At 40.8% G+C, this 19,783-nt stretch overlaps 1 protein-coding gene across 5 annotated transcripts in view; it reads right to left on the bottom strand.

Annotated features, from left to right (window-relative positions):
* LRP1B (LDL receptor related protein 1B) overlaps nt 1–19,783 on the bottom strand; it is a 2,071,868-nt gene that overhangs the window by 220,335 nt on the left and 1,831,750 nt on the right. For all 5 annotated transcript variants that reach the window (XM_073647246.1, XM_073647248.1, XM_073647249.1 and 2 more), the window contains exon 62: nt 6,885–7,033. In XM_073647246.1, coding sequence (XP_073503347.1) covers nt 6,885–7,033 — 149 coding nt within the window. The remainder of the gene's footprint in view (nt 1–6,884; nt 7,034–19,783) is intronic.

Genomic DNA, 19,783 nt, shown 5'->3' with positions numbered 1-19,783 from the left:
CTGACTGTACGTCACAAAAAGCGCTAAGCGTGGCGCTCACGGTGATGAATGTCTATAGCATGTGAATGAAGGGAGTCTACTGTAGTTCCTGCATTTGGCTCATTGTGATGATGTGACAGGTCTCCAGTTGTCAAAAGAAAGAGATACATAGTTACAGGACAATGTAAGACCTGATTCTGAGAAAAAACATACAACGATACACAGATGATAAATGCATAATACTTTTTTATAGAGAGTTTTAGGCTGTTCATTCTTATTTAATTCAAATAAAAAAGTTGTGACAAATCCACTTCCAACCACACAAATCATTTAAGGTAATATTACTATATTACTGTAAAATGCTATAATATTTCCTCAAAGTACAAAAGTATATCAGCTATAATAATACCTGTATGCACAAGAATATAAGCAGTATAATACTGCCTCCTATGTACAAGAATATAACTACTATAATACTGCTCCTATGTACAAGAATATAACTACTATAATACTGCCCCCTATGTACAAGAATATATCTACTATAATACTGCTCCCTATGTACAAGAATATATCTACTATAATACTGCTCATATGTACAAGAATATAACTACTATAATACTGCTCCATATGTAAAAGAATATAACTACTATAATACTGCCCCCTGTGTACAAGAATATAACTACTATAATACTGCCCCTATGTACAAGAATATAACTACTATAATACTGCCTCCTATGTACAAGAATATAACTACTATAATACTGCTCCTATGTACAAGAATATAACTACTATAATACTGCCCCCTATGTACAAGAATATATCTACTATAATACTACTCCCTATGTACAAGAATTTATCTACTATAATACTGCTCCTATGCACAAGAATATAACTACTATAATACTGCTCCTATGTACAAGAATATAACTACTATAATACTGCTCCCTATGTACAAGAATATATCTACTATAATACTGCCTCCTATGTACAAGAATATAACTACTATAATACTGCTCCATATGTAAAAGAATATAACTACTATAATACTGCCCCCTGTGTACAAGAATATAACTACTATAAGACTGCCCCTATGTACAAGAATATAACTACTATAATACTGCCCCCCTATGTACAAGAATATAACTACTATAATACTGCTCCTATGTACAAGAATATAACTACTATAATACAGCCCCCTATGTACAAGAATATAACTACTATAATACTGCTCCTATGTACAAGAATGTAACTACTATAATACTGCCCCTATGTACAAGAATATAACTACTATAATACTGCTCCTATGTACAAGAATATAACTACTATAATACTGCTCCTATGTACAAGAATATAACTACTATAATACTGCTCCTATGTACAGGAATATAACTACTATAATACTGCTCCTACGTACAAGAATATAACTACTATAATACTGCCCTATGTACAAGAATATAACTACTATAATACTGCTGCTATGTACAAGAATATAATTACTATAATACTGCTTCTATGTACAAGAATATAACTACTATAATACTGCCCCTATGTACAAGAATATAACTACTATAATACTGCCCCTATGTACAAGAATATAACTACTATAATACTGCTTCTATGTACAAGAATATAACTACTATAATATTGCCCCTATGTACAAAAATATAACTACTATAATACTGCCCATATGTACAAGAATATATCTACTATTATACTGCTCCTACGTACAAGAATATAACTACTATAATACTGCCCCTATGTACAAGAATATAACTACTATAATACTGCTCCTATGTACAAGAATATAACTAATATAATACTGCCCCTATGTACAAGAATATAACTACTATAATACTGCCCTTATGTACAAGAATATAACTACTATAATACTGCCCTTATGTGCAAAAATATAACTATTATAATACTGCCCCTATGTACAAGAATATAACTACTATAATACTGCCCTTATGTACAAGAATATAACTACTATAATACTGCCCTTATGTGCAAAAATATAACTACTATAATACTGCCCCTATGTACAAGAATATAACTACTATAATACTGCACCTATGTACAAGAATATAACTACTATAATACTGCCTCCTATGTGCAAGAATATAACTACTATAATACTGCTCCTATGTTCAAGAATATAACTACTATAATACTGCCCCTATGTACAAGAATATAACTACTATAATACTGCCCCCTATGTACTAGAATATAACAGCTATAATACTGCCCCTATGTACAAGAATATAACTACTATAATACTACCCTTATGTACAAAAATATAACTATTATAATACAGCCCCTATGTACAAGAATATAACTACTATAATACTGCTCCTATGTACAAGAATCTAACTACTATAATACTGCTCCTATGTACAAGAATATAACTACTATAATACTGCTCCTATGTGCAAGAATATAACTACTATAATACTGCTCCTATGTGCAAGAATATAACTACTATAATACTGCTCCTATGTACAAGAATATAACTACTATAATACTGCCTCCTATGTGCAAGAATATAACTACTATAATACTGCTCCTATGTACAAGAATATAACTACTATAATACTGCCCCTATGTACAAGAATATAACTACTATAATACTGTTCCTATGTACAAGAATATAACTACTATAATACTGCCCCCTATGTACTAGAATATAACTGCTATAATACTGCCCCTATGTACAAGAATATAACTACTATAATACTGCCCTTATGTACAAAATTATAACTATTATAATACAGCCCCTATGTATAAGAATATAACTACTATAATACTGCTCATATGTACAAGAATATAACTACTATAATACTGCTCATATGTACAAGAATATAACTACTATAATACTGATCCTATGTACAAAAATATAACTACTATAATACTGCTCCTATGTACAAGAATATAACTGCTACAATACTGCCCCTATGTACAAGAATATAACTACTATAATACTGCCCCTATGTACAAGAATATAACTACTATAATACTGCTCCTATATACAAGAATATAACTACTATAATACTGTTCCTATGTACAAGAATATAACTACTATAATACTGCTCCCTATGTACAAGAATATAACTTCTATAATACTGCTCCTATGTACAAGAATATAACTACTATAATACTGCTCCTATATACAAGAATATAACTACTATAACACTGCTCCCTATGTACAAGAATATAACTACTATAACACTGCTCCCTATGTACAAGAATATAACTACTATAATACTGCTCCTATGTACAAGAATATAACTACTATAATACTGCTCCTATGTACAAGAATATAACTACTATAATACTGCTCCCTATGTACAAGAATATAACTACTATAATACTGCTCCTATGTACAAGAATATAACTACTATAATACTGCTCCTATGAACAAGAATATAACTACTATAATACTGCTCCCTATATACATGAATATAACTACTATAATACTGCTCCTATGTACAAGAATATAACTACTATAATACTGCCCCTATGTACAAGAATATAACTACTATAACACTGCCCCCTATGTACAAGAATATAACTACTATAATACTGCCCCCTATGTACAAGAATATAACTACTATAATACTGCTCCTATGAACAAGAATATAACTACTATAATACTGCTCCCTATATACATGAATATAACTACTATAATACTGCTCCTATGTACAAGAATATAACTACTATAATACTGCTCCTATGTACAAGAATATAACTACTATAATACTGCCTCCTATGTACAAGAATATAACTACTATAATACTGCTCCTATATACTAGAATATAACTACTATAATACTCTCCCCTATGTACAAGAATATAACTACTATAATACTGCCCCCATGTACAAGACTATAACTACTATAATACTGCCCCCTATGTACAAGAATATAACTACTATAATACTGCTCCTATGTACAGGAATATAACTACTATAATACTGCTCCTACGTACAAGAATATAACTACTATAATACTGCCCTATGTACAAGAATATAACTACTATAATACTGCTGCTATGTACAAGAATATAATTACTATAATACTGCTTCTATGTACAAGAATATAACTACTATAATACTGCCCCTATGTACAAGAATATAACTACTATAATACTGCCCCTATGTACAAGAATATAACTACTATAATACTGCTTCTATGTACAAGAATATAACTACTATAATATTGCCCCTATGTACAAAAATATAACTACTATAATACTGCCCATATGTACAAGAATATATCTACTATTATACTGCTCCTACGTACAAGAATATAACTACTATAATACTGCCCCTATGTACAAGAATATAACTACTATAATACTGCTCCTATGTACAAGAATATAACTAATATAATACTGCCCCTATGTACAAGAATATAACTACTATAATACTGCCCTTATGTACAAGAATATAACTACTATAATACTGCCCTTATGTGCAAAAATATAACTACTATAATACTGCCCCTATGTACAAGAATATAACTACTATAATACTGCCCTTATGTACAAGAATATAACTACTATAATACTGCCCTTATGTGCAAAAATATAACTACTATAATACTGCCCCTATGTACAAGAATATAACTACTATAATACTGCACCTATGTACAAGAATATAACTACTATAATACTGCCTCCTATGTGCAAGAATATAACTACTATAATACTGCTCCTATGTTCAAGAATATAACTACTATAATACTGCCCCTATGTACAAGAATATAACTACTATAATAGTGCCCCCCTTGTACTAGAATATAACAGCTATAATACTGCCCCTATGTACAAGAATATAACTACTATAATACTACCCTTATGTACAAAAATATAACTATTATAATACAGCCCCTATGTACAAGAATATAACTACTATAATACTGCTCCTATGTACAAGAATCTAACTACTATAATACTGCTCCTATGTACAAGAATATAACTACTATAATACTGCTCCTATGTGCAAGAATATAACTACTATAATACTGCTCCTATGTGCAAGAATATAACTACTATAATACTGCTCCTATGTACAAGAATATAACTACTATAATACTGCCTCCTATGTGCAAGAATATAACTACTATAATACTGCTCCTATGTACAAGAATATAACTACTATAATACTGCCCCTATGTACAAGAATATAACTACTATAATACTGTTCCTATGTACAAGAATATAACTACTATAATACTGCCCCCTATGTACTAGAATATAACTGCTATAATACTGCCCCTATGTACAAGAATATAACTACTATAATACTGCCCTTATGTACAAAAATATAACTATTATAATACAGCCCCTATGTATAAGAATATAACTACTATAATACTGCTCCTATGTACAAGAATATAACTACTATAATACTGCTCATATGTACAAGAATATAACTACTATAATACTGATCCTATGTACAAAAATATAACTACTATAATACTGCTCCTATGTACAAGAATATAACTGCTACAATACTGCCCCTATGTACAAGAATATAACTACTATAATACTGCCCCTATGTACAAGAATATAACTACTATAATACTGCTCCTATATACAAGAATATAACTACTATAATACTGTTCCTATGTACAAGAATATAACTACTATAATACTGCTCCCTATGTACAAGAATATAACTTCTATAATACTGCTCCTATGTACAAGAATATAACTACTATAATACTGCTCCTATGTACAAGAATATAACTACTATAACACTGCTCCCTATGTACAAGAATATAACTACTATAACACTGCTCCCTATGTACAAGAATATAACTACTATAATACTGCTCCTATGTACAAGAATATAACTACTATAATACTGCTCCTATGTACAAGAATATAACTACTATAATACTGCTCCCTATGTACAAGAATATAACTACTATAATACTGCTCCTATGTACAAGAATATAACTACTATAATACTGCTCCTATGAACAAGAATATAACTACTATAATACTGCTCCCTATATACATGAATATAACTACTATAATACTGCTCCTATGTACAAGAATATAACTACTATAATACTGCCCCTATGTACAAGAATATAACTACTATAACACTGCCCCCTATGTACAAGAATATAACTACTATAATACTGCCCCCTATGTACAAGAATATAACTACTATAATACTGCTCCTATGAACAAGAATATAACTACTATAATACTGCTCCCTATATACATGAATATAACTACTATAATACTGCTCCTATGTACAAGAATATAACTACTATAATACTGCTCCTATGTACAAGAATATAACTACTATAATACTGCCTCCTATGTACAAGAATATAACTACTATAATACTGCTCCTATATACTAGAATATAACTACTATAATACTCTCCCCTATGTACAAGAATATAACTACTATAATACTGCCCCCATGTACAAGACTATAACTACTATAATACTGCCCCCTATGTACAAGAATATAACTACTATAATACTGCTCCTATGTACAAGAATATAACTACTATAATACTGCTCCTATGTACAAGAATATAACTACTATAATACTGCTCCTATGTACAAGAATATAACTGCTATAATACTGCTCCTATGTACAAGAATATAGCTACTATAATACTGCTCCTATGTACAAGAATATAACTACTATAATACTGCTCCTATGTTCAAGAATATAACTACTATAATACTGCTCCTATATACAATAATATAACTACTATAATGCAGATATGGACAGGTTGTTTTTACAGGAATTTTATTTCTTTAAAAGAAATTCATTCATCGATAACAGACAAAATGTTTCCATTCAACTGAAATAAAAAGTTTTCAAAAAGACATAATAATATCTCGTGCGATCTCATTTCTTCAGAGAAGAACTCACCTGACTGGCGGTACAGTTAGACAGGCATGTCTTATTATCTTCTGCGAGGTAAAAATTAGTGGGGCAGGCACAGGTGTGTGACCGGTGGGGCGATAATAGACATAAGTGACTGCAGTCTCCGTTGTTAATTTTACAAGGGTGGTCAGGCACTACAAAGACAATGGCATAATATATCATATTTCCATGCATATAAAGTTAATTGAATTCTTTAATAAGATGCTTTAAAACAGAATAAGGGACCTAATAAAAAATTACACGAAATGCATTATGACAAGGACATGTATCCAGTCGTTAATAAAACGGTTACTATGATACTGTGATAACAGGGAGCTACCCGCACACTACATAAAAAGCCATTTAGCAAACCATCCAGTGAGTCAGGATGCATACAGATGAGGATACACCTGCACGCTGCCTACATCAGGGAAAGAAAGATTACAGCTGGGTTACACATGGATTTATTCACTTTTATACCGTTCATTAAAACGTCAAACTTCTGCAAGAATGTTACTTTATTTTACTTTTACTCTAGAAATATTAAAGTGACAACTTAGCTACCCTGCCTGATAATTTAGTAATATAGTAAATATTATATACTTTATATGTTTTATACTATATATTTAAGTAGACCTGTCACAGCAGACAACACTATTTTATGGACTGGACTATATTGCTATAAGACAGCTGCCTTTCTCTACCACCACCCAATTGGTTGTGTATTCTATTAATTAGTATTCTTCTCAGTAGCGTAGCTACCGGGGCGGCAGAGGGGGGCGGTCGCCCCGGGCCCCGCGCTCTGAGGAGGCCCACCCGGAGCTACGCTATTGTAACTGTAGCGGCACGCTGCTACAGTTACACTCTGGGCAGAGCAGGGAGACTCAATGTCCCTGCACTGCCCGGCGGCTGCTATGGGGCCCTTGAGCAGGAGGGGGGGCCCCCGGTGCCAGAATCGCCCCCCCCCGCACATCACCGCAACCACAAGCTCAGTGATGGGAGAGGGAACAACGCTCCCTCTACCATCAGTCCCCATAGCATCCTCTGGGTCTGACGTCACTGACGTCATCACCTGGTGCCCGGCCCGCTGTGCTGAAAATGTGTGCGGGCCGGGCGCTCGGAGCAGCAGTGGAACGACGAGGAGAGAGAGGTGGGTATTGTGCTTATTTATTTATTTTTTCTTATTGGGGAGGGGGGGATTATGCTACAGACTGCCTATGGGGAATGAGGGGATTATGCTACAGACTGCCTATGGGGGGTGGGGGGATTATGCTACAGACTGCCTATGGGGGGGATTATGCTACAGACTGACTATGGTGGTGGGGGGCATTATACTACAGACTCTGCCTATGGAGGGGGGCTTTATACTATTTTGGGGACTATCTGGTGTAATATACTATATGGAGGCTATTTATATAGTGTGGGGATTACAGTTAGGGTCATACAGTGTGGGAGATTATGTGGGGTCTTTGTATAGTGTGGCGGCCATCATACAGTGTTGGAGACATCAGTTTGGGGGCTACTAAGGGGTCAGTATTAGTGTTGAGCCACCCCCGTAGTGTTCGAGTTCGGTTCGGTTCGTCGAACACCCGTGTGTTCGCCGAACTGTTCGTCGAACTGTTCGTCGAACACCTTCGAACACCGTTAAAACCAATGGCAGGCAAACAAAAACACATAGAAACACATAGAAAACACATTCAAAGGTGTCCAAAAGCTGACAAACTGCTCAGAAGACACAACTAACACATGGAAAAGTGACAAGTACATATAGTCATGCGAAAAGAAAAGAGGTGGAGGAGTAAAAGGAGGGGGAGACACAGATATAGGCATGTCATGCCCTTCTAAAATCCAAAAAGTGAGAAGCCGACACGTTCAGTCCGCTCCTGCCCGTGCCACCTCCACGTCGCCGGGTTTGTGCCAGAGCCGCGGTGAACCCTAACGGCCAGCCCCCCTCTCCCAATACTGGTGCCTGTCCGCTGGTGGGTCGAGCGAGCCCCCCTGTGGTGGAGGCAGCTCTAAGCTTTTAAATTTAAATTGTCTCTCTAATTTGAATGAATACACTTTAAATCCATTTACAAGGATCTATTGGAGGGCAAGTCTCATGCCAGCAGCCGCGTAATTCCAGCTCCAGTAGCGTCCACTAAAGCTGCTGCAGTTAAAAAGCTTTTATAAGGATCGAGCTCGGCTGTCCACCGCAAGGCATCCTACTGCCAGTCCCAGCCCTTATGCCTTGGGGTGCCTCCTGATGCTCTTCACTGAGTATCCCGTGGTCCCGAAGCATTTCCTTTGAAAAAATTAAGTGTCCAAACTACAGGTGGTGTAGCTTGCTTAACAGCCCGGATAATCCAATGACTAGCAGACACTGCTACTAGGCACAAAGTATTTCCTGGGCTAGATGCAGTTAAAAATTTGTAATTAGATACTCTCGTTGGATGCTGAGAAAGCATTCCATAGAGTCTCCTGGCACGCCATATATGATTCTCTTAAAAAGCTTGGGGTAGGGGTCTAGGGGACCCTTTTATAGCCAAAATCATGGCCCTGTATCGCAATACGTCACCTAGGCTGAAGATAAATGGAACTGTAGCACCCTGAGGGCTCGGTTGCTACAGAGGTATTGCACCTCACCCAGAGGTGTGATATCTCACTCTCAGGTAAGGATGTAGTGTGGATCAGGACCCGACACCTGCATGCATTACACCACATTGCCGTGGGGCAGGGCGACCAATATGCCCCTGAGATGGGCACGACAGTCCCTGTCCCTGGCTGGAGTGGGGGGAGGGAACACTGAGGAAGGGGAACCCTGTAGTGCAGGAGCAGGGAGGAAGCAGTTCCTGGGTGCATTGAGAAGGGAGTATAAAAGGTGGGCACCATCTTAGTTCAGTGCAGAGAAGTCTGAGCAGAAGTGGCAGGGAGCAGGGGCTCTGCATGAGCTCTGCTCCGGAGGCGGGCCTAGTAACAGAGGCCCAGGCCTGGAAGAGGGAGAAGGAAGGAAGAGGAGCGGAGAAGGCTCCAGGAACGAGGAACGAAGGGATCCCAAGGGTGCGGACGGGCGAGTCGCCACCGCACGCCCGAATCCACCTGCGTGGAGGGGTCAGGCCAAAGGGGGAGACCGGTCCACGAAACTAGTGGAGGCAGGAAACGACCCTCAGCTAGAAACAGGAGGCTGTGACATTTTATGTGGCGCAGCCCCTCGCTACACCCGCTAGGAAGGCACCACATATGGTCAGGGAAACTGGCGCCAAGTTTACCAAGAGGAGGCCCGAGGCAGCCGGACAGAAGGGTTGGTAAGAAAGGCCAGACAAAGGACACACAAAGGGGGTCCTGTGAAGCGCTCCAAAGTTATCTGGGAGTTGTCTGAGCCCCTCACCTGGTGAGCACAGTACGACGTGGGCAGCCGTTACCTGCAGACGTGGTCTGGATAATAAGAACTGTGAGTAAAGGCCCTGGACTGCATCACTGACTCCGTGTCGTTACTGCTGCTGCCCTGCACCATCACCCCCATCCTCCGCATACACTGCCCTGAGGCTATACTCCTCCCGTGGGGAGTTATGCTACGCTCTGCTGCACCCACAACACCAGCCTCAGCGGTCTGCCCTGGAGCGGCGGTTCACTCTGACCACAATCCACGGGTGGCGTAGTCGGACATTTAAACATCAAAACCACATAAATAGTTCCGCCACTGGTTTGACCGCCCTGAGCCACGGAACCGGGTCGCCGCCACAGAGACTACAACCACCAGCATCCACCAAAAAGGGTCCGGCTCCGGGTGTCCCAAGGCCCAGGGGGCGCGTCAGAACATTTTCATCACCTTTCACAATCACCAATGGGACAAGGCAGGGATGTTCTCTGTCCCCTCTCTTATACATCCTAGTGACGGAGCACCTGCTCTCATCAATTCGCCATAACCCCAATATTAGGTGGATTGAGGTGGGAGGCACCGAGTACAAGTGCTCTCTATTTGCTGATGATGTCCTAGTATATATCACTCAATCACATATATCCATCCATGCTGTTATGGCTGAAATAGATCACTTTGTTACATGGTCAAATTTTAAAATCAATGCAGCGAAGTCTGAGGCCCTCGATGTCTCCCTCCCCAAATCCATATAGGATTCCATCCAGTCTAACTTTCCCTTTGCCTGGCCCTCACAGGGTATCAAATACTTAGGAATTCCTATTCATAGAGACCTCTCCCATCTATGTTATCTTAATTTTGGGCCCTTTATTGAACAACTCCATACAGACCACGGTTGGCAAGTTAGAACTGTAAGATTCACTACGTGAACCACTGGTGTTTTGTGGAAAAGCACATGTACACTGTGTTCCAAATTATTATGCAAAAAGTGTTTAGGAGTGATAAGGGAAGAATTTGTTTGTTTGTCAGTTAAACTCATTGATGGTGATGTGTGTCAGGGCTCTTTATATCACTGTAAGCAATTGCAGACACCTGTGCTAATTAGTTTGGCAGGTGTGTCCAATGAAAGGCAAGACTACTTAAGAAGGCTGTCTCACATTATTAAGCAGCCTACATTTTCTGCCAAAATGGGAAAGAAAAAGGATGTGTCGGCTGCTGAGAAGCAACAAATTGTGGAGTGTTTAGGTCAAGGCATGACTACAATCAACAATCAACATTGTGCGATGATCAGGATGAAGTGTCTTGGCAATCAAGAAGTATGTAGCTGATTCACAGTACACACGTGTGCGTGCTGATAAGGGCAAATTGAGGACTCTTTCCTACAGGCAATTACGTCAGGTTGAAAGAGCAGCGGCAAAAAAGCCTTGTCATAGCAGCAGACAAGTTTTGAAGCTGCTGGTGCCTCCAACGTCCCCCGAACAACAAGATGCAGGGTCCTTCAGAGGTTTGCAGCTGTGCATACGCCATCCTGTCGACCTCCTCTATCCACTTCACACAAGCAGAAACGGCTCCAGTGGGCCAAACATTACATGAAGACTGATTTCAAAACTGTTTTGTTCACGGATGAGTGCCGTGCAGCGCTCGATGGTCCAGATGGATGGAGTGGAGGATGGCTGGTTGATGGACACCCCACGCAAACACGGCTACAGCGCCAACAAGGAGGAGGTGGAGTAATGTTTTGGGCTGGAATCATGGGGAGAGAGATTGTCGGCCCCTTTAGGATCCCTGAAGGCGCTAAAGATGAACTCCATAATGTATGTGGATTTTCTCAAACAGCACTTCCTGCCATGGTTCAAGAAGAAGAACCATGTATTTCACAGCAAGATCATTTTTTTGCATGATAATGCACCATCTCATGCTGCACATAAAACATCTGCATCTCTGGCTGATATGGGCATAAAAGGGGACAAACTTATGGTGTGACCCCCATGCTCCCCTGACCTCTATCCCATTCAGAACCTTTGGAGCATCATTAAAAGGAGTGTCTATGATGGCGGGAGGCAGTTCACATCTAAGCAACAGCTCTGGGAGGGTATTCTGTCCTCATGCAAAACAATTGAAGCAGAAACCATCCAAAACCTGACAAATTCAATGGACGAGAGAGTTCAGAAGCTCCTTTCGAACAAGGGGTCCTATGTGAAAATGTAACATCACCTAGAATAAAGTTTTGAGTTGAAAACTGTTTGATTTCAGTTTCTAACAACCTGCTAATGCTTATAATTTCAAAAATGACCATTTTTTTGGTCTTTATTAAAATGAAAAGGTTGATCGAAAAGTTTGGGGGATCTAAGAGTGTGGCAACCCAGTAGTCATGATTACTTCGAATTCTGACAATATGAGGGTCATGCTGCAGGTAGTGCAGCAAGAAGGCACTTATGTGTCTTGCGCATCTCGGAGCCCCAAAATTATTTTCCGGGCTAGATGCAGCTAAAAATTATTATTAATTTTAAATCTGGTGAAGCTTTAGTATATATGGCCTAATAGGATCAGTGCTGCACACTGCTACAAAGCCCAAATTATTTTCCAGTCAAGATACAGATAAACATGATTAGTAATTTTAAATCTGGTGGAGCTTATTATAGATGGCCTAATAGAATCAGTGCTGCACACTGCTACAAAGCCCAAATTATTTTCCAGCCAAGATACAGATAAACATGATTAGTAATTTGAAAGCTTAAAACGGTGGGTAGGGTGATTTTAACCAATCATCAAGCTTTTACTCTCCCCAGGATAACACAGGGGTAGAAAAGTCGTTTCGGATCCATGATTTGTTCATCTTTATGAACGTGAGTCTGTCTACATTATCAGTGGAGAGCCGCGTGCGCTTATCTGTCAGCACACCACCAGCAGCGCTGAACACACGTTCAGACAGAACGCTGGCTGCGGGGCATGACAAGATCTCCAAGGCGTAAGCGGCTAGCTCCGGCCATTTATCCAGATTGGAAGCCCAAAAAGAGCAAGGGTCCTGTGACACAGTCATGGCTTCAATGTTTACTTGGAGATACTCCTGTACCATCGTCTCTAGGCGTTGACTATGTGTCAGACTTTTTGTCTCCTGTGGCCTTGCAAAGGATGGGCTAAAAAAGTGGTGAAATGATTCTGCAAAATTGATGTTACCAGCAGATACTGTGGTTCTGTTACTGTTTGAGTGCTGAACACTTGACGGTCCCACGGTTGGCAAGTTGGAACTGTGAGATTCACTACGTGCACCACTGGTATTTTGTGGAAAAGCACATGTAAGATTCTGCAACAGTCTCTGCTGATACTCCTGCATGCGTGCATCCCTTCCTATGGCAGGAATAATTTCTGCAAATTTACTTTTGTACCGGGGATCTAACAGTGTGGCAACCCAGTAGTCAGGATTATTTCTAATTCTCACAATTCGAGGGTCATGTTGCAGGTAGTGCAGCAAGAAGGCACTCATGTGTGTTGCGCATCCAGGAGCACCAAGTCCCTGTTGTGTTGGTGGCGAGGTAACAATCATGCTTCCTTCCTCTGTCCTCTCCCCCCAACCTCGCACAACAGAAATGTGATCAAGGTCTCCCTCATCTGATGAGTCTTCCATCAGTTCGTCCTCCACTTCTTCCTGGGCTCCTGCACCTTCCTCACTAGTTTGGCTGCTACCATGCGCCCTGGTAAAACCATCTCCCCCACCCTCACATGCCTGCCGCCTTGGTGCTGCCGACCGTCTGGACCTTGCAGATGTTAGCCCTTCCGCATACAACTCCTCCTCCTCTACTTCCTCCACCTCCTCTTGTGCCACCACCTGACTCCGAATTCTGTTTAACATGTGATCCAGCATGTAAATCACCGGAATAGTCATGCTGATAATGGCATCGTCAGCATTAAACATCTTCGTCGCCATTTCAAAACTGTGCAGAAGGGTGCATAGGTCCCTGATCTGAGACTACTTCTCCAGCGTGATTTGCCCCACCTCTGGATCTCGTTGGCCCAGGCTATACGTCAGAACGTATTGCACCAGGGCTTGTCGGTGCTGCCACAGTCGCTGCAACATGTGCAGAGTTGAATTCCACCGGGTAGGCACATCGCATTTTAGCCGGTGAAGTGGCAGGCCCAACGACTTCTGTAGAGATGTAAGTCGCTGAGCTGCGGGATGCGAATGGCGGAAGTGAGCACACAGCGACCGTGCCCTCTGCAGAAGGCCATCTAGTCTGGGATAGTGGGCTAAAAATTGCTGGACAACCAGGTTCAACACGTGAGCCATACAAGGCACGTGTGTGACATTGCCCCGGAGAAGGGCCGCACCCAGGTTTGCAGCATTGTCGCACACGGCCTTCCATGGTTTCAGGTCCAGTGGAGACAACCATTCATGAAATTGGTTCTCCAGAGCTGACCACAACTCCTCAGCTGTGTGACTCACATTTCCCAGACATTTCAATGTAAAAACCGCCTGATGACGTTGAGCCCTACTGCCAGCATAGTAAGGAGGTGTGCAGGATCCCTTTTGCGCAGTTAGAAAGCTTGTGGCATGACCAGACAGGCTTTGGGTGCAGGTGGAAGACCGAGAGGAGGTTGAGGAGGCAGAAGCAGTGGAGGAACTTTGACATAAAGAGGATTGACGCACAACTCGTGGGGACGGCAAGACCAGTGCCCAGTCAGCGACATGTAACGCCCCTGTCCATGCCTACTCGTCCAAGTGTCTGTGGTGAAATGCACCCTGTCACACACAGAGTTTCTCAAAGAAGCGGTGATGTTGTGTGCGACATGCTGGTGGAGCGCAGGCACACCTTTCTTTGAGAAGTAGTGCCGACTGGGCATCTGGTACTGGGGCACTGCGACGGACATAAGGTCTCGAAAATCCTCTGTGTCCACCAGGCGGAAAGGCAGCATTTCTGTAGCCAAGAGCTTGCAGATGGTGAAATTCAACCTCTTAGCTTTCTCATGGCTAGGAGGAAATGGTCTTTTACTTGTCCACATCTGAGGGACCGAGGGCTGGCTATTGTGCTTAGACGGGGTTGATAAGGGTGTCCCCGGCAAACTGCCGGTCTGTGAGGAAGATGGAGGCGGACATGTTAGGTTGCCTTGATCCAAAGGTGGTGCTATCGATGTCGGACTGCGCTCAACACCAGCTGGTGTTACCACCTCCAAAGAAAATGATGACCTGCCAATCACGCTGGCTGTTGCGGGTAAAGAGGTGGCAGGTCTGCGCCCCAAAACAGGTGTGACTGCTGTCCCCCCAGTCACAGAGGATGAAGAGGCCGCGGATGCACAAGATATGGCAGACGGTGGTTGGCCCGGCCGGCTAGGCCGCATTGTAGCACACTGAGCTTCCCACTGCAACTTATGCTTCATGTCCATGTGCCGGTTCATGCATGAAGTACTCAAACTATGTATTTTTTGGCCTCTACTTAGCTTTTGCTGACAAATGTTACAGATAACACGAGTTGGGTCATCTTTATCGATCTGAAAAAATGCCCAGGCTATGCAAGGCTTATCACCCATGCGACCTGAAGAGCCACCACGACTTGTGGTGAGAGGCAGAGTTGTGTTTGAGGATGCAGTTGTTGACGTGCTTCCAGTACTACGTCTCTGTCCAGGAAGGCGCAACCTGACCTCGTCGTCACTAGCATCTTCCTCCACCTCCTCTGCTGACCTCATCTCTTGGCTGACTGTGGGTTGACAGTAAGTGGGATCTCCAACCATCATCATCACCCTGTGCGTTATCACACCCGTCGTCCTCAGAGCCAACCTGTTCCTGCCCTGACAAAAAACTAAAGTTGTCGCTCCAATCAGGTATTTGAGTCTTATCATCGTCTTCCTCATTGTCTCCACCAACAGGAGTTACAGTTTGGGAATGAGGGTCTACATTATGGTCAGAACCTTCTGCGTCTGGTCCTGGATCCGACTCATAAAAATTCTGGGCATCAGTGCAGATCATTTTCTCGTCTGGATTCACAGAAGCGCTGGAGTCGACCTCTGATTCCCAGGCTATAGTATGAGTAAACAGCTCTGCAGACTCAACCATCTGTTCTACCTCATACTTAGACGGGCAGCTGGAGATTTGGGAGCTGTGAGGAAGCAAGTGCGATTGGGGTGACACCTTTGAGGACTGGAGTATTTGTGATGTTGAAGTTGATGTGGAGGAGAGCCCACTTAAAGGAGCACTTGATATCCGTTGAAGCACCTGCTGTTTTTGTGCGTCATCTGGAATTTGTAGCGATTGGCGTGGCCGTAAGAAAGGGATCTTATCACATTGTCCGCTAAAAAAAGTAGACATTTTAGTTTGGCTGGAAGATGGTCTTTCTTCTGCAGATGTTACTGTTGCTTTAACACCTACCCCACGGACACAACCTTTTTTCCCCTTCCCAACACGCCTATTCCCCTTTCCACCAGCAGCAGGCCTTTTTCCACTCATTTTGGTGGTTAACTAATTCACAACTCTGGAGTTGTTTGCACAAAAAAACAATGGATGGGAACCGAGCAGAGCTGAGTGGCCAAACTGTGGTATTAGGCCAAAACTATTGGCTGGGTTAGATGCAGAAAAAAATTATATTCAATTTGCAACCTGATGGAGGTCAGTATAGATGGACTAATAGAACAAGTCCCACACACAGCTAGAAGCCCAAATATTTTTTCAGAGGTAGATGAAGAAAAAATTTTTATTCAGTTTGCAACCTGATGGAGGTCTGTATAGATGGATTAATAGAACAAGTCCCACACACAGCTACAAGCCCAATATTTTTTCAGAGGTAGATGCAGAAAAAAAATATATTCAGTTTGCAACCTGATGGAGGTCAGTATAGATGGACTAATAGAGAAAGTCCCACACACTGCTAGAAGGCCAAATATTTTTTCAGAGCTAGATGCAGATAAAAATTATTTTTAATTTGCAACATGATGGAGGTCAGTATAGATGGACTAATAGAGAAAGTCCCACACACTGCTAGAAGGCCAAATATTTTTTCAGAGCTAGATGCAGATAAAAATTATATTCAATTTGCAACCTGATGGAGGTCAGTATAGATGGACTAATAGAACAAGTCCCACACACAGCTAGAAGCCCAAATATTTTTTCAGAGGTACTGTAGATGCAGATAAAAATTATTTTTAATTTGCAACCTGATGGAGGTCAGTATAGATGGACTAATACAACAAGTCCCACACACAGCTAGAAGCCCAATATTTTTTCAGAGGTAGATGCAGAAAAAAATATATTCAGTTTGCAACCTGATGGAGGTCAGTATAGATGGAGTAATAGAACAAGTCCCACACACAGCTAGAAGCCCAAATATTTTTTCAGAGGTAGATGCAGATAAAAATTATTTTTAATTTGCAACCTGATGGAGGTCAGTATAGATGGACTAATAGAGAAAGTCCCACACACTGCTAGAAGGCCAAATATTTTTTCAGAGCTAGATGCAGATAAAAATTATATTCAATTTGCAACCTGATGGAGGTCAGTATAGATGGACTAATAGAGAAAGGCCCACACACTGCTAGAAGGCCAAATATTTTTTCAGAGCTAGATGCAGATAAAAATTATATTCAATTTGCAACCTGATGGAGGTCAGTATAGATGAACTAATAGAACAAGTCCCACACACAGCTAGAAGCCCAAATATTTTTTCAGAGGTACTGTAGATGCAGATAAAAGTTATTTTTAATTTGCAACCTGATGGAGGTCATTATAGATGGACTAATAGAGAAAGTCCCACACACTGCTAGAAGGCCAAATATTTTTTCAGAGCTAGATGCAGAAAAAAATTATATTCAGTTTGCAACCTGATGGAGGTCAATATAGATGGACTAATAGAGAAAGTCCCACAAACTGCTAGAAGGCCACATATTTTTTCAGAGGTAGATGCAGAAAAAAATATATTCAGTTTGCAACCTGATGGAGGTCTGTAAAGATGGATTAATAGAACAAATCCCACACACAGCTAGAAGCCCAATATTTTTTCAGAGGTAGATGCAGAAAAAAAAATATATTCAGTTTGCAACCTGATGGAGGTCAGTATAGATGGACTAATACAACAAGTCCCAAACACAGCTAGAAGCCCAATATTTTTTCAGAGGTAGATGCAGAAAAAAATATATTCAGTTTGCAACCTGATGGAGGTCTGTATAGATGGATTAATAGAACAAGTCCCACACACAGCTAGAAGCCCAATATTTTTTCAGAGGTAGATGCAGAAAAAAATATATTCAGTTTGCAACCTGATGGAGGTCAGTATAGATGGACTAATACAACAAGTCCCACACACAGCTAGAAGCCCAATATTTTTTCAGAGGTAGATGCAGAAAAAAATATATTCAGTTTGCAACCTGATGGAGGTCTGTATAGATGGATTAATAGAACAAGTCCCACACACAGCTAGAAGCCCAATATTTTTTCAGAGGTAGATGCAGAAAAAAATATATTCAGTTTGCAACCTGATGGAGGTCAGTATAGATGGACTAATACAACAAGTCCCACACACAACTAGAAGCCCAATATTTTTTCAGAGCTAGATGCAGAAAAAAATTATATTCAATTTGCAACCTGATGGAGGTCAGTATAGATGGACTAATAGAATGATGCTATGCCCAAAAGATTTTACTTCACTAGGTGCAGTAAAAAAATTGGTATTCTATACACAGGTGGTATATCTTGCAACACAGATAGGCTACTCCACTGACTAACACACTCTGCAATAGGCCAAAAAGGATTAGCTTTGTTAGATTCAGCCAAATGCTGTGAAAAAAACTTGCACAGCACTGGCACAGACCTGCCTGGCAAAAACTGATAGGAACTGATGTAACCTAGTCCTGAAAAGGACTGCAATTACAATTAGTCTTTACTCCCACAATCTATCTATTTAAGAGCACAGACCAGCCTGATAAAAGTCGTAGGAAATGCTGTAACCTAGTCCTTAAAAGGACTGCAATCACAACTATTCCCTACTCCCAAGCTATCTGTAGATTTGTGCGAAAATTGGCTTGAAATTAACAAGGTATAGCGCACACAGCAACAGCGGTGCCGTCTAACACGCAGCTGCAGCAGTGAGAAAATGGTGGCGACGGGGAAAATGGCTTGGTCTTATAGGGCAAGGACATGTGACATACACTGCCAATGACACATGCCCTTGCTTGTGTGAAAAAAAGCACTTCGCTCCGTGTGTGCGCTGCTGATAGGCTGACAGATTGCACCTCCCCACTGTAAATGCGGGAAAGAGAAAAAAAAATGGAGATCTTCATTGTTCCTGCAGAGATCCATCCCCTGCCCCTCCCCCCACCCCGCTGTACACTCAAACTGCGTATTAACATTAATTTTCATCATTACTGAGAAAAAATCCAGTTATGATTTTGGTGCACGAACAGTTATCGAACATAACCTCGAACAGCCGAATTTTTCTCAAATTGTTCGTGTTCGCCGAACGGCTCGAACACCGCCCAAAACAGCTCGAATTTGAGATTGGCGAACAGTTCGAGTAGAACAACGCTCATCTCTAGTCAGTATACTGTGTGTGGGGGGTACTATACAGTGAGG

The sequence above is a fragment of the Phyllobates terribilis genome, unplaced genomic scaffold (genome assembly GCF_046119375.1).
Source record: "Phyllobates terribilis strain yellow unplaced genomic scaffold, ASM4611937v1 Scaffold_9__5_contigs__length_417890890, whole genome shotgun sequence".
NCBI lineage: Eukaryota > Metazoa > Chordata > Amphibia > Anura > Dendrobatidae > Phyllobates > Phyllobates terribilis.
This window is presented reverse-complemented; position numbering and strand designations above follow the sequence as displayed.